We start from the raw sequence: 22,985 nt of genomic DNA on the forward strand, positions 1-22,985 counted from the left end.
TTCGCAGCCGTATGGGCACTCCAGGCTATTTCAGCTGGCTTAGCAAAAGTGGATGCTATCATGCATCCAGCAGTGCCGCAAGTGGCGCACCTTACCACGCAGATGTCGGCGTTTGCGTCTTACGCTATCAATGCGGTCCTAGAATCTACCAGTCGCACCTCAATGGCGTCCGCCAATTCGGTAGTTTTGCGCAGAGCCTTGTGGTTAAAGGACTGGAAAGCAGATGCTGGTTCCAAAAAATGTTTAACCAGTTTGCCTTTGTCTAGAGAGAGACTGTTTGGCGAGCCATTGGCTGACATCATTAAGCAGTCCAAGGGTAAAGACTCCTCTTTACCACAACCCAGAACACCCAAACCTCAGCAGAAAAAGTGGCAGCAGAGGTTTCAGTCCTTTCGAGGTTCGGGCAAGACACCATTTACCTCGTCCAAAGGGACTCAGAGGACGCAAAGAAACTCAGATTCGTGGCGGACTCACACACGCCCCAAGAAAGCAAATGGAGGTACCGCTTCCAAAGCGGCTACCTCATGACTTCCAGCCCCCCCCCCTCCGCATCGCCGGTCGGGGGCAGGCTCTCCCGCTTTTCCGGCATTTGGATGTCACAGGTCAAAGACCGGTGGGTGACGGACATTTTGTCTCGCGGGTACAGAACCGAGTTCAATTCTCGTCCTCCAGCTCGGTTCTTCAGAACCTCCCCACGTCCAGACCGAGCAGATGCTCTGCTGCAGGCGGTGGATTCCCTAAAAGCGGAAGGAGTGGTTATCCCAGTCCCTCCTCAGGAACAAGGGCAAGGGTTTTACTCCAATCTCTTTGTGGTTCCAAAAAAGGACGGCTCGTTCCGTCCTGTTCTGGACCTAAAACGGCTCAACAAACATGTGCACGCCAGGAGGTTCCGGATGGAAACTCTCCGCTCTGTCATTGCCTCAATGTCCAGAGGAGACTTCCTTGCCTCAATAGACATCAAAGATGCTTATCTCCACGTGCCAATTGCTACAGAACATCAACGTTTTCTACGTTTTGTGATAGGAGACGACCATTTTCAGTTCGTAGCTCTTCCATTTGGTCTGGCGACAGCCCCACGGGTCTTCACCAAGGTCATGGCGGCGGTGGTAGCAGTCTTGCACTCTCAGGGACACTCGGTGATTCCTTACCTAGACGACTTATTGGTCAAAGCTCCCTCTCAGGAGGCATGCCAACTCAGCCTGAATGCTACGCTGGAGACTCTACAGTCTTTCGGATGGATCATCAACTTTCCAAAGTCGATCCTATCACCGACTCAGTCACTAACGTATCTTGGCATGGAGTTTCATACTCTAGCAGCGATAGTGAAGCTTCCGCTGGACAAGCAGCGGTCACTACAGACAGGGGTGCAATCTCTCCTGCAGGGCCAGTTGCATCCCTTGCGGCGCCTCATGCATTTCCTAGGGAAGATGGTGGCAGCCATGGAAGCAGTTCCCTTTGCGCAGTTTCATCTGCGCCCACTTCAATGGGACATTCTCCGCCAATGGGACGGGAAGTCAACGTCCCTGGACAGGAAAGTCTCGCTTTCCCAGACGGCCAAAGACTCTCTACAATGGTGGCTCCTTCCCACATCATTGTCTCAGGGAAGATCCTTCCTGCCCCCATCCTGGGCAGTAGTCACGACAGATGCGAGTCTGTCAGGGTGGGGAGCAGTATTTCTCCACCACAGGGCTCAGGGGACGTGGACTCCGCAGGAGTCCACCCTTCAGATCAATGTTCTGGAGATCAGAGCAGTGTATCTTGCTCTACTGGCCTTCCAACAGTGGCTGGAAGGAAAGCAGATCCGAATCCAATCGGACAACTCCACAGCGGTGGCATACATCAACCACCAAGGAGGGACGCGCAGTCGGCAAGCCTTCCAAGAAGTCCGGCGCATTCTAATGTGGGTGGAGGACAGAGCATCCACCATATCCGCGGTTCACATCCCAGGCGTAGAAAACTGGGAAGCAGACTTCCTCAGTCGCCAGGGCATGGACGCAGGGGAATGGTCCCTTCACCCGGACGTGTTTCAGGAAATCTGTCGCCGCTGGGGAGTGCCGGACGTCGACCTAATGGCATCCCGGCACAACAACAAGGTCCCGGCATTCATGGCGAGGTCGCGCGATCAAAGAGCTCTGGCGGCAGACGCCTTGGTTCAAGATTGGTCGCAGTTTCAGCTCCCATACGTGTTTCCGCCTCTGGCGCTCTTGCCCAGAGTGCTACGCAAGATCAGATCCGAGTGCAGCCGCGTCATACTCGTCGCTCCAGACTGGCCGAGGAGGTCGTGGTATCCGGATCTGTGGCATCTCACGATCGGTCGACCGTGGTCACTGCCAGACCGACCAGACTTACTGTCCCAAGGGCCGTTTTTCCATCAGAATTCTGCGGCCCTGAACCTGACTGTGTGGCCATTGAGTCCTGGATCCTAGCATCTGCTGGATTATCTCAGGGAGTCATTGCCACAATGAGACAAGCTAGAAAGTCGAATTCGGCTAAGATCTACCACAGAACGTGGAAGATTTTCTTGTCCTGGTGCTCTGCTCAGGGAGTGTCTCCCTGGCCATTTGCATTGCCCAAGTTTCTTTCCTTCCTGCAATCGGGGTTAGAAAAGGGCTTGTCGCTCAGCTCCCTTAAAGGGCAAGTTTCGGCACTATCCGTGTTTTTTCAGAAGCGTCTAGCACGTCTTCCTAAGGTGCGCACGTTCCTGCAGGGGGTCTGTCATATTGTGCCCCCGTACAAGCGACCGTTAGATCCATGGGATCTGAACAGGGTACTAGTTGCTCTCCAGAAGCCGCCCTTCGAGCCTCTGAAGGAAGTTTCCTTTTCTCGGCTGTCGCAGAAAGTGGCGTTTCTTGTTGCAATCACATCGCTTCGGCGAGTGTCTGAGCTGGCAGCTCTGTCATCTAAGGCTCCCTTCCTGGTGTTCCACCAGGACAAGGTTGTGCTGCGCCCCATTCCGGAGTTTCTCCCTAAGGTCGTATCCTCTTTTCATCTTAATCAGGATATTTCCTTGCCTTCTTTTTGCCCTCATCCGGTTCACCGGTATGAAAAGGCCTTACGTTTGCTAGATCTGGTGAGAGCACTCAGAATCTACATTTCCCGCACGGCGCCCATACGCCGTGCCGATGCACTTTTCGTCCTTGTCGCTGGTCCGCGCAAGGGGTTGCAGGCTTCTAAAGCCACCCTGGCTCGATGGATCAAAGAACCAATTCTAGAGGCCTACCGTTCTGCGGGGCTTCCGGTTCCTTCAGGGCTAAAAGCCCACTCCACCAGAGCCGTGGGTGCGTCCTGGGCATTACGTCACCAGGCTTCGGCTCAACAGGTGTGCCAGGCAGCTACCTGGTCCAGTCTGCACACTTTCACCAAGCATTATCAGGTGCATACCTATGCTTCGGCGGATGCCAGCTTAGGTAGAAGAGTCCTGCAGGCGGCAGTGACACCCCCGTAGGGGAGGGCTGTTTTGCAGCTCTAACATGAGGTATTTATTTACCCACCCAGGGACAGCTTTTGGACGTCCCAATCGTCTGGGTCTCCCAATAGAGCGCTGAAGAAGAAGGGAATTTTGTTACTTACCGTAAATTCCTTTTCTTCTAGCTCTTATTGGGAGACCCAGCACCCGCCCTGTTGTCCTTCGGGATGTTTTTTTTTTGTTGTTTGCGGGTACACATGTTGTTCATGTTGAACGGTTTTTCAGTTCTCCGATGTTATTCGGAGTTAATTTGTTTAAACCAGTTATTGGCTTCCTCCTTCTTGCTTTGGCACTAAAACTGGAGAACCCGTGATACCACGGGGGGGTATAGCCAGAGGAGGAGGGGCCTTGCACTTTTAATGTAGTGCTTTGTGTGGCCTCCAGAGGGCAGTAGCTATACCCCAATCGTCTGGGTCTCCCAATAAGAGCTAGAAGAAAAGGAATTTACGGTAAGTAACAAAATTCCCTTCTTTTACATTATACAGAGCGGCCTGGGCTGTTATATACAGGGTTCTGGAATGCTGTATAAAAGGCTTACTGGTGGTGACTGCAGCATATATAGGGGACAAATCTGGTGACGGTTTCCTTTTAAATACTCTGTGACCCTTTTACTTACTGAATATTTGTGTGCTGGAAAGTGTGTGCAAATGCTGACAGATATAAGAGCAGCCATATATGCAGTCAGTTACATGTAATGTGGAAGAGCCGGTTACAGTCTAATCTAATCCTTATTAGCCTAGTACCTTTCATAGAAATCGCATATTTATCTGCTCTCTATTAAGGATCATCACTCTTGTAGCGTGCTGGAGGCTGAAGTACCTTTTGTAGGTTTGGCCTGTATTTTATGGTACATTGCTTGCGTGCGCACTGTGCAATCCGGATTTCTTACCTTTTGCTGTTTACATTTAATGCCATGTAAAAGTATGTTGTACAGAAAAGCAAAGGTGGATGCCCTGTGGATTTATCTATGCCCATTACTTACATTAGAGGATGTTGTGCTGGAATTCCAGAGTAATGTGGTGACCTCTGCACTGCTGGATGGGTAGTAAAGGAGCCAATATACGGGATGCAGTTATGCAGGCGGTTTTATTTCTACGTGTTTCAAAGTGAACCCAGCAGGAAACTATCAGATTTCAGTATAACCAGTATAAGGCTCTTGTCCACTCGCGCACCGCTTCCGATGTGAGAGCATCAGAAGCGATATGCTAATGACACTCTGCTGCGGGTGTCAGCCGAGGGTCATGCGACTGTGATGCGATCTTGTGGAGGGAGCACTTTCTCCCAATCTCCTCCGCTGTCTATCTCTGCATGCACTGCACTTCAGTCACATAACATGCGAGTGCAGTGCGATTTTACACACACGTGAGCCGATACTCTGTGCAAAACACAGCATGCTGCAATTGCACAGAGAGCACAATTCGTGCCGTAGAAAATTAAGCAAGAGGACACTGTCTCATAGATTAAAACTGGTGCGAGTGCAGTCCAATTATTTTTCTTTGTCGCTCCATTGGGAGACCCAGACAATTGGGTGTATAGCTTCTGCCTCCGGAGGCCACACAAAGTATTACACTTTTAAAAAAGTGTAATCCCTCCCCTCTGCCTATACACCCTCCCGTGGATCACGGGCTCCTCAGTTTTATGCTTTGTGTGGAAGGAGGCACACATCCACTCATAGAAAAAAAAAAAAAAGATTTCTCATACATAGTATGACGGATGGAAGAAAAGAGGTCCCCTATGGGGTCCCCGGCATGCTCCCTTCTCACCCCACTATGTCGGCGGTGTTGTTAAGGTTGAGGTACCCATTGCGGGTACAAAGGCTGGAGCCACATGCCGTCTCCTTCACCATCCCTTATGCGGCTCTGGGAGAAGTGGGATCCTAAGCGGTCATTCACCTGCTGAGCCCGTGCTCCATCCGCAGCCCCTGGTGGAACCTGCTGGACCGGAGCGTTTTCATCCCCAGGGACCGGGCCCTGCACCTTCAAGATACTCTGTGTCCCCATGGGGGGACGGTACGGGGAGAGAGGTCGCCTTTCTCCCCAGTAGCGCCGTCCGTTGTTTTTTCATCGGACTTCCGCGCCGGCCGTGCCTGCTTGTCGGGCACGGCCTTAAATTTAGTCCCCGGCTTCATCGCGGCCTAGTCGCGAAAAATCCCGCCCCCGGGTCTGCTTGTCAGGGGTAAGGGCGGGATTACCGACAGAGGGCTGGAACATCTTTGCATGTCTCCCCTCCCCTCTCATGGACCACTATGGGGCCTCCAGATTCCCGCCTTTTGCCGGCGCCGCCCATGGCTCCACTCCCCCCTTGAGAGCTCCGGCGGCCATGTATGGCATTCTGCCGGTGTATGCTGCAGCTGCACAGCTCTACAGCTCTGGGGGACCCACGACAGGGAATCTGGAGGACACCAGCGGTTGGTAAGCCACACCGGTCACCCGGTGCTGGTTCCCCTAGGGTGCCGTGATATATATATCTATATATATTATATATATTCGGAACGGCTGTTTAAAGGGGTTGTCCGACATAACAAAAATGTTTGAGTTTAAGCTAATCTGTGCTGTATTGTCATATTAATCACCCCTACATTATTTTTTGTTTTCTAACTTTTGTTCCTCTTGAATTATACCTTTTATTCTGTGCAGCTTCTTGTTTACATTCAGCTCCAGCAAACATGATAACTTCCTGTGCAAAACCTCCCAGTCACAGCTGGCACCGCCCGGCCTCAGTGTCCAGCCCCACCCCAGTGTCCAGCCGCACCCTCTGCCCGCCCCCTGCACACACATTCCCTGTCAGTATATTCTGCCCCAGCACTGACCTCTCATCACTACAGGGCAGCACACTACAGGGCAGCACACTACAGGGCAGCACACTACAGGGCAGCACACTACAGGGCAGCACACTACAGGGCAGCACACTACAGGGCAGCACACTACAGGGCAGCACACTACAGGGCAGCACACTACAGGGCAGCACACTACAGGGCAGCACACTACAGGGCAGCACACTACAGGGCAGCACACTACAGGACACTACAGGACAGGACCCTACAGGGCAGCACATTACAGGACACTACAGGGCACTACAGGGCAGGACACTACAGGGCAGCACAGGGCACTACAGGGCAGCACACTACAGGACACTACAGGGCAGCACACTACAGGGCACTACAGGGCAGCACATTACAGGACACTACAGGGCAGCACATTACAGGACACTACAGGGCAGCACATTACAGGACAGGGCACTACAGGGCAGCACATTACAGGGCACTACAGGGCAGCACACTACAGGGCAGCACACTACAGGGCAGCACACTACAGGGCAGCACACTACAGGGCAGCACACTACAGGGCAGCACACTACAGGGCAGCACATTACAGGACACTACAGGGCAGGGCACTACAGGGCAGCGCACTACACTACAGCAATGCAAATAACAGCCCCACATCGGGCTCTGCACCCCACACCACATCGGGCTCTGCACCCCACACCACATCGGGCTCTGCACCCCACACCACATCGGGCTCTGCACCCCACACCACATCGGGCTCTGCACCGCATACACAAACATGCATACATACACACACACACATCGGGCTGTGCAACACACACACACACACACCACCCCATAGGGAGTACATACTCACCCGTCATCGGTCCCCGCCGCTCCTGCACGTTCGCGCGCTGTCTGTGCTCTAGACATATCAGCACAATGGTGACGTCACCGCTGTGCTGAAGAGAGCTCAGACAGCGTGCAAGATGAGAAGCAGCGCTGCGCTGCTTCTCATCAGCACTTTCAAATGTACCGGCATCGGTGATCTGTGATGCCGGTATATTTGAATGTGTGATCCTGAGCAGGGGGGCCGGTGCTGGAGCTGACACCATGGCAGCCGCCGCCAGGTCACGGACCCCCACAGCAGTGCAGGGGGAGGTGCGGGGGAATGTGTGGGAGGGTGCAGGGAAGGGGGCGGGGCTCATCGCACTGTACAGCCCAGCAGGGAGGCGACATGCTGTTTCCACATTTGCATGTCAACATGGCCCTGCCCATGTAGACGTGCAATGACCGGAAGCAGCAAAATCGCGGCAGGAGCGGTCACATGACCACTCTGAGCCGGGGGAGAGGGGCTGACAGCAGGGCAGGTAAGTGGTCTCTATCTACTTACCTGCCCCAATGTAGCCCAATAGGGAAATAATAAGAAAAAGCAAATTAAGCCGGATAACCCCTTTAACCCTTTCCCATATACCCTCTGGTCGCTCTCCTAAGGGACACTTATTGCTCACAGCATGTCGTCCACAAGGAGCAAAGCCCCTAAGGCACAGGTTTTTTTCGCAGCCTGTACCTCTTGTGGGGCTATGTTGCCTGCGGGATCCACCTACCCTCACTGTGATCAATGCTCGACTCCTGCCACGCTTGCTCAGCCGGAGCCCAGGGCACTTGTGGGCCCCTCGGCTCATGTAGATCCCCCTGCTCCTCCTGAGCAGGCTGCAGGGACAGAGTCACCGTCATTGGCCTCTTTCGCTGAGAAACACTGTCACTTTCTCAATCCATTGCACAGTCTATGGACAAATGGTCATCTAAGCTCCTTGAGGCATTGCAGTCCAGACCGGGGCTCTTCACAGGCCCCGGCCCCTGTTAGTTTGTCTCCTCCAGGGCCTTCTCGGTCTGCGCCGCAGCGCGCTCCCAGGACAGCCCTTAGGTCCCAGGCGGAGGACTCCTGCCCGGATCGCAGTCCCAGACCGGCTAAGCGGCCTCGCTGGGACTCTTCCCCGGCCTCCTCACGCTGCTCTGGATCTCAGCTGGAGGACTCTCAGGATGACGAGGCGGACGTGGGAGCTCAGGGCTCTGACCCTGACTTCGCCCTCAACCTTGATACCCCTGAGGGGGAAGCCTTAGTGAATGATCTTATTTCGTTCATCAACCAGGTGTTGGATCTCTCTCCCCTGCATCCACCTGTAGAGGAGTCGGCTTCTCAGCAGGAGAAACACCAATTTCGATTCCCCAAACGTACGCGCAATACGTTCTTTGATCACTCTAACTTCAGGGACGCTGTCCAGAAGCCCAGAGCGGTCCCGGACAAGCGTTTTGCTAAAAGGCACTCTGACACGCGTTATTCCTTTCCACCTGAAGTTGTTAAGGGCTGGGCACACTCACCCAAGGTGGATCCGCCAGTCTCTAGATTGGCTGCTAGGTCCGTTGTGTCTGTTGCCGATGGCTCATCCCTGAAGGATGCCACTGACAGACAGAGCTCTTGGTGAAGTCGATTTATGAGGCCACGGGCGCGTCTTTTGCCCCGGCCTTTGCGGCTGTGTGGGCTCTCCAAGCAATCTCGGCATGTCTGACTGAGATTAATGCTGTCACGCGGAATTCTGCTCCGCATGTGTCTTCCTTGACCTCTCAGGCATCAGCATTTTCGTCCTACGCCATGAACGCCGTCCTGGACTCTGCTAGCCGTACGGCTGTAGCATCCGCTAACTCTGTGACAGTCCGCAGGGCCATGTGGCTGCGCGAATGGAAAGCAGACTCTGCTTCCAAAAGGTTCTTAACTGGTTTGCCTTTTTCTGGCGAACGTTTTGTTTGGCGAACGGTTGGATGAGATTATTAAGAAATCCTCGGGAAAGGACTCCTCCTTACCCCAGTCCAAACCTAAGAGACCTCAGCAGAGAAAAATCCAATCGAGGTTTCGGTCCTTTTGTCCCTCCGCCAAGCCCCAATCCTCTTCGTCCAACCGGCCGGAGAAAGGCCAGAGGAACTCCTATGCGTGGCGGTCCAAGTCACGCCCCCAAAAGGCCGCAGGAGGCACTGCCTCCAAGACGGCCTCCTCATGACTCTCGGCCTCATCTAGCCACATCTTCGGTCGGGGGCAGGCTCTCCCGCTTTGGCGACGCATGGTGGCCACACGTTCAGGACCGATGGGTGAGAGACATTCTGTCTCATGGTTACAGGATAGAGTTCAGCTCTCGACCTACAGCTCGTTTTTTCAGAACCTCCCCACCCCCCGCACAGGCAGACGCACTTTTCAGGCGGTGGACGCTCTAAAGATGGAAGGAGTTGTGATTCCCGTTACCTTTCAGGAACGTGGTCGCGGATTTTACTCCAACTTGTTCGTGGTGCCAAAAAAGGACGGGTCTTTCCGTCCCGTTCTGGACCTCAAGCTGCTCAACAGACATGTGAGAAGCAGACGGTTTCGGATGGAATCTCTCCGCTCGGTCATCGCCTCGATGTCACAAGGAGACTTCCTAGCATCGATCGACATCAAGGATGCTTATCTCCATGTGCCGATCGCACCCAAACATCAACGTTTCCTGCGTTTCGCCATCGGGGACTAACACCTCCAGTTCGTCGCATTGCCCTTCGGCCTGGCGACAGCCCCACGGGTCTTCACCAAAGTCATGGCATCCGTCGTGGCGGTCCTGCACTCTCAGGGCCACTCGGTAATCCCATACTTGGACGATCTCCTAGTCAGGGCCCCTTCTCGGGTGGCGTGTCAACGAAGTCTTACCGTCACTCTGGCGACTCTCCAGCAGTTCGGGTGGATCATCAATTTCCCGAAATCCAAGTTGACGCCGACCCAATCACTGACTTACCTCGGGATGGAGTTTCATACCCTTCCAGCGTTAGTCAAGCTACCGCGGGACAAACAGCTTTCTCTGCAGGCGGGGGTGCAGTCACTACTTCGGAGTCAGTTACACCCCTTAAGGCGCCTCATGCACTTCCTGGGGAAGATGGTTGCAGCTATGGAGGCAGTGCCGTTCGCGCAATTCCATCTACGGCCACTCCAATGGGACATTCTTTGCAAATGGGACAGGAGGTCGGCTTCCCTCGACAAGAACATCTCTCTTTCACTTGCAACCAAAACATCACTTCAGTGGTGGCTCCTACCCACATCTCTGTCTCGGGGAAAATCCTTCCTCCCCCCAACCTGGGCCGTGGTCACCACGGACGCGAGCCTGTCAGGTTGGGGAGCGGTTTTTCTCCACCACAGGGCTCAAGGAACCTGGACTCCAATAGAATCGTCCCTTCAGATCAATATTCTGGAGATAAGGGCAGTATATCTAGCCCTATTGGCTTTCCATCGGTGGCTGGAGGGCAGGCAGATCCGAATCCAGTCGGACAACGCCACTGCCGTCGCCTACATCAACCACCAAGGCGGCACTCGCAGTCGTCAAGCCTTCCAGGAAGTCGGGCGGATTCTGCAGTGGGTGGAAGTCACAGGCTCCACCATCTCCGCAGTTCACATCCCGGGCGTGGAAAACTGGGAAGCAGATTTTCTCAGTCGTCAGGGCATGGACGCGGGGGAATGGTCTCTTCACCCAGACGTGTTTCGAGAGATCTGTCGCCGCTGGGGAACGCCGGACGTCGATCTCATGGCGTCACAGCACAACAACAAGGTCCTGGCCTTCATGGCACGGTCTCAGGATCACAGAGCTCTGGCAGCGGACGCTCTGGTCCAGGATTGGTCGCAGTTTCGACTGCCATATGTGTTTCCCCCTCTGGCGATGCTGCCCAGAGTAATACGCAAGATCCGGTCCGACTGCCGTCGCGCCAGTCTCGTCGCTCCAGACTGGCCGAGGCGGTCGTGGTATCCGGATCTGTGGCATCTCACGGTGGGTCAACCGCGGGCGCTTCCAGACCGCCCAGACTTGCTGTCACAAGGGCCGTTTTTCCATCTGAATTCTGTGGCCCTCAACCTGACTGTGGCCATTGAGTCCTGGCTCCTAGCGTCTTCAGGGTTATCTCAGGATGTCATTGCCACCATGAGACAAGCCAGGAAGCCTACGTCCGCCAAAATCTATTACAGGTCTTGGCAAATCTTATCCTGGTGCTCTGATAACAGTTTTCCTCCATGGCCGTTTGCTTTACCCACATTTCTTTCATTCCTACAATCTGGAATGGACAAGGGTTTGTCCCTCGGCTCTCTCAAGGGCCAAGTGTCGGCGCTCTCCGTGTTTTTTCAAAAGCATCTAGCCAGGCTTCCGCAGGTCCGCACGTTCCTGCAGGGGGTTTGCCACATGGTCCCACCTTACAAACGTCCGTTGGAACCTTTGGATCTTAACAGGGTCCTGACGGCTCTTCAAAAGCCGCCTTTTGAGCCGCTGCGGGATGTCTCTCTCTCTCCCGTCTTTCTCAGAAGGTGGCCTTCCTGGTGGCGGTCAGATCACTTCGCAGAGTGTCTGAGCTTGCAGCGCTGTCATGCAAAGCCCCCTTCCTGGTTTTTCACCAGGATAAGGTGGTTCTGCGTCCTGTCCCGGAATTTCTCCCTAAGGTGGTATCCCCTTTTCATCTAAGTCAGGATATCTCCTTGCCTTCCTTTTGCCCTAATCCAATTCACCAGTGTGAAAAGGATTTGCACTCTTTGGATCTAGTGAGAGCACTCCGGTTCTACGTGTCTCGCACTGCGCCCCTGCGCCGTTCAGACGCGCTTTTTGTCCTTGTCGCTGGCCAGCGTAAGGGCTCTCAGGCCTCCAAGTCAACCTTGGCTCGGTGGATCAAGGAACCGATTCTCGAGGCCTATCGTTCTTCTGGGCTTCCACTTCCTTCAGGGTTGAAAGCCCATTCTACCAGAGCCGTAGGTGCGTCCTGGGCTTTGCGGCACCGGGCGACGGCTCAGCAGGTGTGTCAGGCAGCTACGTGGTCTAGTCTGCACACTTTCACGAAGCACTATCAAGTGCATGCCTATGCTTCGGCAGACGCCAGTCTAGGTAGGCGAGTCCTCCAGGCGGCGGTTGCCCACCTGTAAGAGGGGGCCGTTTTCGGCTCCTTTTATTGAGGTATTCTTTTACCCACCCAGGGACTGCTCTTGGACGTCCCAATTGTCTGGGTCTCCCAATGGAGCGACAAAGAAAAAGGGAATTTTGTTTACTTACCGTAAATTCCTTTTCTTCTAGCTCCTATTGGGAGACCCAGCACCCACCCCTGTGCCCTTCGGGCTGGTTGTTCTTTTGTGTACACATGTTGTTCATGTTGATTTGTTCTTATGGTTCATGGTCTTCAGTTCTCCGAACATCCTTCGGATTGAATTCACCCTAGACCAATTTATAAGTTTTCTCCTTCCTGCTGTTGCACCAAAACTGAGGAGCCCGTGATCCACGGGAGGGTGTATAGGCAGAGGGGAGGGGTTACACTTTTTTAAAAGTGTAATACTTTGTGTGTCCTCCGGAGGCAGAAGCTATACACATACACCCAATTGTCTGGGTCTCCCAATAGGAGCTAGAAGAAAAGGAATTTACGGTAAGTAAACAAAATTCCCTTTTTTTTTTTTTTTTTTTTTATATTGGATCGCACTTGCACATGAAGATCACAAGTGGATAGAAGACCTGACATAACACTGAGAAATGCATCTTATATACAAGCCACTTTCCAAAAGGACGTTGCCAAAAAAGTCCTTAGCCTTTTTCCCTAAGGCTATGTGCGCACTAGGCCGTTTTACCCGCGGATTTGCTGCGGAAATTTCTTGAGAAATGTCTGCAATCTTTGTGCAGACATTTCCCAGCAAATCCTATGAGAAAAAATAATAGCTGTGCGCACGCTGCGGATTTTTCTCAAGACATTTCTTTGAAGATTTTCTTGAGAAAATGAGCATGTCAATTTTTTTCCGCAGGTACAGCCTGCAAAATCCGCAGGGAACAACCTGCGAGAAAATCGCGGCTAATACGCATGCGGATTTACCACGGATTTGGTGCGGATTTTTTCCAGAGGTCCGGAAATCTTCCACTCCCAGAAGTTTCTCAAGAAATTTTCTTGAGAAACTTCACATTTCTAGTGCGCACAAAGCCTAAATCCCTAAGTATTTAGTGTCATAATCTAAACTATTTTTGCAATATCCTTGCATTAAAAATTCCCTACCGTTCCCCCAAGTACATGATCTGCTGTTTTTGTTTTTATTTCCCCTACATCCTTCTTGATGACTCCTTGTTTGAGAATCCTAGTAGATAGTGCATGCTGGGATGCTCAAAAGAAGCATCATCAGGGAGAAGAGGCTGCCCCTTTCGGAAACAGTGTCATAAGTGATGTCTGTTTCAGTGGCTGGGCCAGTCCCTGTGCAATGTGTGGTGTGCACAATATCTGCATACGTTTCTGTCAGCTGAGATCAGCCTTAATGAGCTGGCAACCTAATAGTGTCAGAATACCTGTCATGCAGAGAACCGTGCAACCTCCAAGTGGCATCATTAGTCTGTGCACGCCGGATATTCTGACACCGGTGTGATGCTGGCTCATTACTGCTGATCTGAGCCAAAAACACAGCATGAGCTGTCATTGTGCACATAACACCGTGTGCAGAGACCAGCCCAGCCCCTGACATGAGCTTCACTAGTGACTCTTCATTTCAGGGACCACAGCTTCTACCCTTTTGATTTCACTTCATCTGAGAATCCCAGCATCGGTATTTTCAAATTAAGAGTTTTTAAAAAGAATGTGGGTGGGGGGAGGAAAATGGAATAGCAGGTAGTGTAGGTAGGGAATTTTTAATGCAAATACATTAGAAAATAGTTTTGATTATGGCACTAGACAGGAATTTAGATGAAAATTGCTTTGCCTTTTGGGTAACCCCTTAAAGGGAATCTGTCAGCAGGTTTTTGCTATGTAAGCTTAAGACAACAGGCTGTAAAGCTGGGGTCACACTAAGCGACAGCGACAACGACGTCGCTGTTACGTCACCATTTTCGGTGACGTAACAACAGCGACCTTGTAAGTCGCTGTTATGATCGCTGTTTAGCTGTCAAACACAGCGACGCAGCAGCGATCATAACGTCGCTGTTCTACATGTGCAGAGAGCAGGGAGCCGCGCACACTGCTTAGCGCTGGCTCCTTGCAATCCTAGGTACAGTACACATCGGGTTAATTAACCCGATGTGTACTGCAGCGACATGTCACAGTGCAGAGAGCAGGGAGCCGCGCACACTGCTTAGCGCTAGCTCCTTGCTCTCCTTGCTACAGTATACATCGGGTTAATTACCCGATGTGTACTGCAGCCACATGTGCACAGAGCAGGAGCCGGCACTGGCAGCAAGGGCGGAGGCTGGTAACGAAGGTAAATATCGGGTAACCAGGGAAAGGTCTTCCCTTGGTTACCCGATGTTTACCCTGGTTACAGCTTACCGCAGCTGCCAGACGCCGGCTCCTGCTCCCTGCTCGCTTCATTTCGTCGATCTCTCGCTGTCACACACAGCGATGTGTGTGTCACAGCGGGAGAGTGACGACCAAAAAATGAAGCTGGACATTGGACGACTGGCGACCTCACAGCAGGGGCCAGGTCGTTGCTGGATGTCACACACAGCGACGGGACGTCGCTGCAACGTCACAGGAAATGGTGACGTAGCAGCGACGTCGTTGTCGCTGTGTGTGACACCAGCTTAAGGGTTAACACAGCAAGTGCAGGGCTGCCTGTCTTGTCGGTCTGAACTGTTTGTTTATTTTCTACGTTTATTTAAGCAGCAGAACACGTCATTGCTTGGACTATAAGGTCCACACATGGTCCAACACCCCCTGATTGACAGCTCACTGTCCACGTACAGTCTCCACATGGTCAGATTCAGGACCTATATCACGCTGCTCTCATATGAACTAGAAGAACTTGCTGACAGATTCCCTTTAAATAAAAGGTCCCTACTACCTTTACCTAAAATGTAATCTTTTCTGCTAAGTGTCATGATGTTTTCTGCCTCTTGTTTCCTGCGCCCTGGCACCAGCTCAGCTGTCACTGTCAGCAATTCCTCTTCAGATTCCTCTGCTCCCTTCTGACTACATTTCCCATCATTCAATGTGCCAGTAATGAGCACAGACCTGTAACTCCGCCTAAACTCCTCCCCCAGCGTCACACACCGCCCCGGCATAATCTCCTGTACAGGACACTGCAGGGAATGCAAGCAATGCACAAAGCACCAGAAGAGCAGCTTTGATAGCAGTGTGTGTATACATTACACTGGGTATACAGCAGTGTGATACCTGTATACACACCCTGCTGTATACAGAGATACAATTGGGGGAACGGACTGGGGCTGCAGGGAGGGCGATGTCTGCAGCCTGCACAGGAACCGCATGAGCCCTGCCCACTCTCATGACTAACCACACCCACTTGGCAGTTTTCAGCGCGCATAACTGAGGGAGATTTTGATGTGACATCACAGGAAGCAGGAGAGTCTCAGCCATAGGTCATGTGACCAAGAGAGCAGCTCAGGATACGGCAGGATCGGCAAAAGCAAAGTGCTTAGTAAAGTGCTTATCTATGGCACTTGTCACATAAAAATTGACCAGCCCCTTCAATGAAACGTACAGCTAATTGTCATGTCTCCACCGGAGTTTGCTCCTGCGTCTTCTCCGATCACCATGCGACGCAGTATTCCTGCCATGGGTAGTGCTGGGGATGGGAGAGGAGTCGGTGCCCGTGACTCTGATGGGCGCAGGCTCCGCTCATCCACTGGGCTGGGTTATCTTGGGACCTACAGTACCACTGGCTGACTGAAGGTAGCGTGTGTCTTCCAGCTGAAGTTACCATCGTTCAGCTATAGCCAATGGGAATATACCACACCCTTATTTCTCTCCTGTCTGCTGACCACTGCCAGAGATAGTTCTGTATTCCTGGTTCCTGTCCCGCCCTCTTCTGTTTAGTGATTCTGGTGTTCTGACTTCTGCTTGTTTCTTGACTACCCTCCTGCCTGCTGTTTATGTACCTCACTGCCATCTCTGCGTTTGACCGCTGCCTGATTTCCTGACTACGCTCCTTGCTGCCAATTTTGTCCCTTTTTGTGCCTCCTGGTATGGACCCTGCCTGATGACCACTCTTTCCTGGATTGCAGCGATCTCCTGGACCTTGTGTAATTCCAAATCCCTGTACAGGGGTTAAAGGGTTTCAGGGTTCTTGAGGTCCTGCCGACTTGGTGGCTAGCCCTTGTCTGTCCGTGACAGTCATCTTAGTCTGTGGTCAAGGGTATATGTTACAATTATGATGCTGTAAAATTTTAACCATGATATTAATAATAAAATGTAACCTTGCAATAAAGCTGTATGCGCTATTCTTACACTTTATTGCATATTGGTTAGTAGACGTCAGATTCTAGCAAATCTGAATAGATTTCTTTTGCCGTTTCAGCAAAGTATGTGGATTCCAAGCTACGAACTGGAAACAAAGAAGCGACCGATGAGGAGCTGGAGAAAATGCTGGATAAGATCATGATCATATTTAGGTTTATATATGGTACGTGGTGCTCTTTAACCCCTTCAGCCCCCAGCCTGTTTTCACCTTAAAGACCCGGCCATTTTTTGCAATTTTGACCAGTGTCACTTTGACAGGTTATAACTCTGGAACACTTCAACGGATCCTGGCGATTCTGAGATTGTTTTTTCGTGACATATTGTACTTCATGTCAGTGGTAAATTTAGGCCGATATGTTTTGCGTTTATTTGTGAAAATTTCGGAAATTTGGCGAAAATTTTGAAAATTTTGCAATTTTCAAAATTTGAAATTTTATGCCCATAAATCTGAGAGATATGTCACACAAAATAGTTACTAAATAACATTTCCCACATGTCTACTTTACACCAGCTCAATTTTTTGAAAAAAAAAAAAAAATTCCGTTAGGAAGTTAGAAGGGTTCAAAGTTCATCACCAATTTCTCATTTTTCCAACAAAATTTTCAAAAAAAAATTTTTTAGGTACCACATCACATTTGGAGTGATTTGAGAAACCTAGGCGACAGAAAATACCCAAAAGTGACCCAATTCTAAAATCTGCACCCCTCACTCTGCTCAAAACCACATCCAAGAAGTTTATTAACCCTTTAGGAGCTTCACAGCAACCAAAGCAATGTAGACGAAAAAATGAAAATGTTACTTTTTTAACACAAAAATGTTACTTTAGCCATAAAAATTAGTATTTTCACAAGGGTATCAGGAAAAATGCATTATAAAATGTATCGTGCATTTTCTCCTGAGTACACAGATACCCCATATGTGGTGGAAAGCAAATGTTTGGGCACACAGCAGGACTCAGAAGGCAAGGAGCGCCATTTGAATTTTTGAGTGCAAAATTAGCTGCACTCATTAGCGGACGCCATGTCGGGTTTGAAGACTCCCCGAGGTGCCTAAACAATGGAGCTCCCCCATAAGTGACCCCATTTTGGAAACTAGAGCCCTCAAATATTTTTTCTAGATGTTTGATGTGCACTTTGAACCCCTGGGGGCTTCACAGAAGTTTATAACGTTGAGCCGTGAAAAGAAAAAAAATTTTTTTTACCACAAAACTGTTGCTTCAACCAGGTAGCTTTTTTTATCACAAGGGTATCAGGAAAAAATGCACCATAAAATGTATTGTGCATTTTCTCCTGAGTACACAGATACCCCATATGTGGTGGAAATCAAATGTTTGGGCGCACGGCAGGACTCTGAAGGCAAGGAGCGCCATTTCACAGCAAAATTGGTTGGAATTATTAGCGGACGCCATGTTGCGTTTGGAGACCCCCCTGAAGTGCCTAAACAATGGAGCTCCCCCACAATTGACCCCATTTTGGAAACTAGACCCCTCATGGAATTTATCTAGCTGTTTAGTGAGCACTTTGAACCCCTGGAGGCTTCACAAACGTTTGTAATGTTCAGCCGTGAAAATATTTTATTCTTTTTTTTACCACAAAATTGTTTTTTCAAACAGGTAGCTTTTTTTTCCACAAGGGTATCAGGAAATAATGCACCATAAAATGTATTGTGCAATTTCTCCTGAGTACGACGATACCTCATATGTGGTGGAAATCAATTGTTTGGGCGTACGGCGGGGCTCAGAAGAGAAGGAGCGCCATTTCACAGTAAAATTGATTGGAATTATTAGCAGATGCCATGTTTCATTTGGAGACCCCCTGAGGTGCCTAAACAATGGAGCTCCCCCACATGTGATCCCATTTTGGAAACTAAACCCCCCCCATACAAAAAAAAATTAGTTTGGCGAAATAAAAAATACAGACATCAGTAAAAAAAAAAAAAAAATGAGCGCCTGCCACTAAGACCAGTGCCAAACGTGAGAGCAATGCACGAGTCTCGCATCGCATCATCCACTGCAGTCTGGAAGCGAGCAACTGCGCTGGATAATGCGATGCGAGAGGGCGGGGCGGCAGATGAGAAAGGGTGCAGCGGATGGAAGATGGGAAAGGGCGCAGCGGGTGGAGGAGCGGCAGAGGATGGGAAAGGGCGCAGCGGATGGATGATGGGAAATGGCGCAGCGGATGGATGGGAAATGGCGCAGCGGATGGAGGAGCGGCAGAGGATGGGGGGGGGGGGAGGTGAGATGGGGATACCTACCTTACAGGATGGATCTAGGCAGCAGGATCACAGCAGACAGAAGAGGCAGCAGATGAAGGAGGCAACAGATCGAGGAGGGTGAGAGGGGGCAGTAGATGGAAAATGGGAGAGAGCAGGCAGCAGATCGGGGAGGGGGGCAGAGTCTGATGGGAGCGAGAGATGGCACATGGAGGAGGGGGGGCCCCGGGGGGAGGGTGGCTTGCAGCACATGTAGGGGGAGGGTGGCTTGCAGCACATGTAGGGGGAGGGTGGCTTGCAGCACATGTAGGGGGAGGGTGGCTTGCAGCACATGTGTTGGGGGATGGTGGCTTGCAGCACATGTGTGGGGAGGGTGGCTTGCAGCACATGTGCTGCAAGCCAGCCACCCTCCCCCCACATGTGCTGCAAGCCAGCCACCCTCCCCCCACATGTGCTGCAAGCCAGCCACCCTCCCCCCACATGTGCTGCAAGCCAGCCACCCTCCCCCCACATGTGCTGCAAGCCAGCCACCCTCCCCCCACGTGGGGGGAGGGTGGCTTGCAGCACATGGAGGGATAGGAGAAGGGGCAGCCGATGAAGGAGGCGGCGGCCGCCGATCGGGAACAGTGGGGGCCGATTCAGGGGCAGCAGCGGCTGAAAAAGGTGGGTGCGACGGCGGCGGGGACAGTGGCGAGCGTGGCGTCGGGGACAGCGGTGGAACGGGAGCGTGGCGGCGGAGACAGTGGCGAGCATGGCAGCGGGGACAGCGGTGGATCGGGAGCGGCGCCGGGGACAGCGGTGGATCTGGAGCATGGCGCCGGGGACAGCGGTGGATCGGGAGCGGCGGCGGGGACAGCGGTGTAGCGGGAGCATGGCGCCGGGGACAGCGGTGGATCGGGAGCGGCGGCGGGGACAGCGGTGGAGCGGGAGCATGGCGACGGGGACAGCGGTGGATCGGGAGCATGGTGCCGGGCACAGCGGTGGAACGGGAGCGCGGCGGCGGGGACAGTGGCGAGCATGGCGGCGGGGACAGCGGTGGATCGGGAGCGGCGGCGGGGACAGCGGTGGAGCGGGAGCATGGCGCCGGGGACAGCGGTGGAGCGGGAGCATGGCGCCGGGGACAGCGGTGGATCGGGAGCATGGCGGCGGGGACAGCGGTGGAGCCGGGAGCATGGCGCCGGGGACAGCGGTGGATCGGGAGCGACGGCGGGGACAGCGGTGGAGCGGGAGCATGGCGCCGGGGGCAACGGTGGATCGGGAGCGTGGCGCTGGGGACAGCGGTGGATCGGGAGCGTGGCGCCGGGGACAGCGGTGGATCGGGAGCATGGCGCCGGGGACAGCGGTGGATCGGGAGCGTGGCGCCGGGGACAGCGGTGGAGCGGGAACGTGGCGCCGGGGACAGCGGTGGATCGGGAGCATGGCGCCGGGGACAGCGGTGGATCGGGAGCGTGGCGCCGGGGACAGCGGTGGAGCGGGAACGTGGCGCCGGGGACAGCGGTGGAGCGGGAACATGGCGCCGGGGACAGCGGTGGATCGGGAACATGGCGCCGGGGACAGCGGTGGATCGGGAGCGTGGCGCCGGGGACAGCGGTAGATCGGGAGCGTGGCGCCGGGGACAGCGGTGGATCGGGAGCGTGGCGCCGGGGACAGCGGTGGATCGGGAGCGTGGCGCCGGGGACAGCGGTGGATCGGGAACATGGCGCCGGGGACAGCGGTGGATCGGGAGCGTGGCGCCGGGGACAGCGGTAGATCGGGAGCGTGGCGCCGGGGACAGCGGTGGATCGGGAGCGTGGCGCCGGGGACAGCGGTGGATCGGGAGCGTGGCGCCGGGGACAGCGGTGGATCGGGAGCGTGGCGCCGGGGACAGCGGTGGATCGGGAGCGTGGCGCCGGGGACAGCGGTGGATCGGGAGCGTGGCGCCGGGGACAGCGGTGGATCGGGAGCGTGGCGCCGGGGACAGCGGTGGATCGGGAGCGTGGCGCCGGGGACAGCGGTGGATCGGGAGCGTGGCGCCGGGGACAGCGGTGGATCGGGAGCGTGGCGCCGGGGACAGCGGTGGATCGGGAGCGTGGCGCCGGGGACAGCGGTGGATCGGGAGCGTGGTGCCGGGGACAGCGGTGCATCGGGAGCAGCGGCGGGGACAGCGGTGGATCAGGAGCGTGGCGCCGGGGACAGCGGTGGATCGGGAGCAGTGGCGGGGCGATCGGGGACAGCGGTGGATCGGGAGCAGCGGCGGGGCGATCGGGGACAGGGGCGGGCGGCGGGGACAGCAACTTACCGCTCTCCTCGGCTTCCAAGGACGGTCACAGGCCGCAGATCCACATTGATTGGAGAGAGCGGTCACAAGACCGGTCTCTCCAATCAGAGCTGGGGGCGGGTGAAGCATCGATCACCCAGCTCCAGCCAATGGCCAGTGCTACAGCAGCACTGATCAGGGCTGGATTTCAATGTTCCAGCCATTTTCAATGGCTGGAATATTACAGTGGCTGTAATTGGCTGAGCGGCGTTCATCAGCCAACCACAGCCTCTGTAGGTTCGGGGAGGAGGCACCACCCCTCCTGAGGTCAGGCAGAGGTCCCCTCCTTCCCGAATCTACCGTTTAATTAAACAAATTTCACTCCCCGGGGCTCCAGGACCGCGATTTCGCCATGACGTACTGGGTACGTCATGGGTCGTTTAGCACCATGTCACCATGACGTACCCAGTACGTCAAAGGTCGTTAAGGGGTTAATGCAAACCCAGGGAGCAAAGAGGAGGGTTGTGAATGGGGTTTTGTGTGTGGGGTTTTTTTTTCCCTTTGTTTTTTTTTGTGGGACCACATTCATTTTACCATACAGTGTACTAAAAAGGAGGGAAACTGCAAATGTAAAAGAGAAAAAAGTTGTTATTTTGAGATCTCTATAACCTGTTTATATTTTTTTTCTTTTTTTTTTTTTTTTTTCTTCACGGAGCTTGCAAAGGGCTTACTTTTTTATTCCTTGAGATGACGTCTTTATTGATAGGATTTTATGGGTACATACAACATCAAATGTTTTTTTTTGGTTTTTTTTTTTTAATTTAGCATATGGTTTAAATTTTCTATTTCTTCGGCGCTCCATTGGGAGACCCAGACGATTGGTGTATAGCTACTGCCTCCGGAGGCCACACAAAGCATTACACTAAAAAGTGTAAGGCCCCTCCCCTTCTGGCTATACACCCCCCGTGGGATCACGGGCTGATCAGTTTTCAAGCTTTGTGCGAAGGAGGCTGACATCCACGCATAGCTCCACTGTTTAGTCAGCAGTAGCTGCTGACTATATCGGATGGAAGAAAAGAGGGCCCATATAGGGCCCCCAGCATGCTCCCTTCTCTCCCCACTTGTGGTTTGTTAAGGTTGAGGTACCCATTGCGGGTACGGAGGCTGGAGCCCACATGCTGTTTTCCTTCCACATCCCCTTGAAGGGCTCTGTGGAAGTGGGATCTTACCGGCCCCCAAGCCCTGAGGCCGGGCTCCATCCACAGACCCAGAGAACCTGCTGGATACGGAGCTGGGTACCATTCAGGGACAAGGCCCTGCATCATTCAGGTACTCTGTGTCCCCGTTTAGGCAGGCACAGGCACACTCCAGGCTTGCTGGGTGTGCTAGTGCGCCGGGGACAGTAGCGCTGCGCGCTGGGGTCAGGTCACTGCAGCTTAGCTGAGTGACGTTATGTGTTGGGAACTACCGCGCCGGCCGCCCCGGGAGCGGCGGCGCGGCTGGGACTTGTGGTGCGCCGGGGACTTCGCGCCGACCGTGCTTTTACGACGGCGGCGCTTATAAATTTAGTCCCCGGCTTTTGCGGCCTAGCTCCGCTTCGTTCCCGCCCCCTCCCTGTCAATCAGGGAAAGGGAGAGACGCTGTACAATAGGCAGCGCCGAGGGCTGGAGCCTTATTTACATGCTCCAGCCCTCTCACTGGGCACAGTGGGACGCAAGCTTCCCGCTCTTTGTCTGTATACGCCCAGGGCCCGCCCCTCTCCACAGGACGCCGGCAGCCATTCCTACATGCAGTCTGGCTGGAGAACGGACACAGGCTCTGGGAGACCCAGACTAGGGATTTGGCGACCACACACCCGCTCTTTAGCGGGCGGTAAGCAGCACATAAGTGCTGGCCCCACTAGTGCCACAGTGTTATTTGGTGTACTTTTTGTCACTGTACCATAGATATATTGCACTGTACGGTCGCTTCTTGGCTTATACCCTATACTGCTCTAAGGAGACAACAACATGTCATCCGCAAAACGCAAGGGTGCCAAAGCACGGGCT

At 53.4% G+C, this 22,985-nt stretch overlaps 1 protein-coding gene across 2 annotated transcripts in view; it reads left to right on the forward strand.

Annotated features, from left to right (window-relative positions):
• Positions 1-22,985, forward strand: part of CUL4B (cullin 4B) — a 181,458-nt gene that overhangs the window by 103,147 nt on the left and 55,326 nt on the right. For both annotated transcript variants that reach the window (XM_075323898.1, XM_075323897.1), the window contains one exon: positions 16,549-16,653. In XM_075323898.1, the coding sequence (XP_075180013.1) occupies positions 16,549-16,653 (105 nt within the window). The remainder of the gene's footprint in view (positions 1-16,548; positions 16,654-22,985) is intronic.

This window comes from Anomaloglossus baeobatrachus, chromosome 9 (assembly GCF_048569485.1).
Source record: "Anomaloglossus baeobatrachus isolate aAnoBae1 chromosome 9, aAnoBae1.hap1, whole genome shotgun sequence".
Classification (NCBI taxonomy): domain Eukaryota; kingdom Metazoa; phylum Chordata; class Amphibia; order Anura; family Aromobatidae; genus Anomaloglossus; species Anomaloglossus baeobatrachus.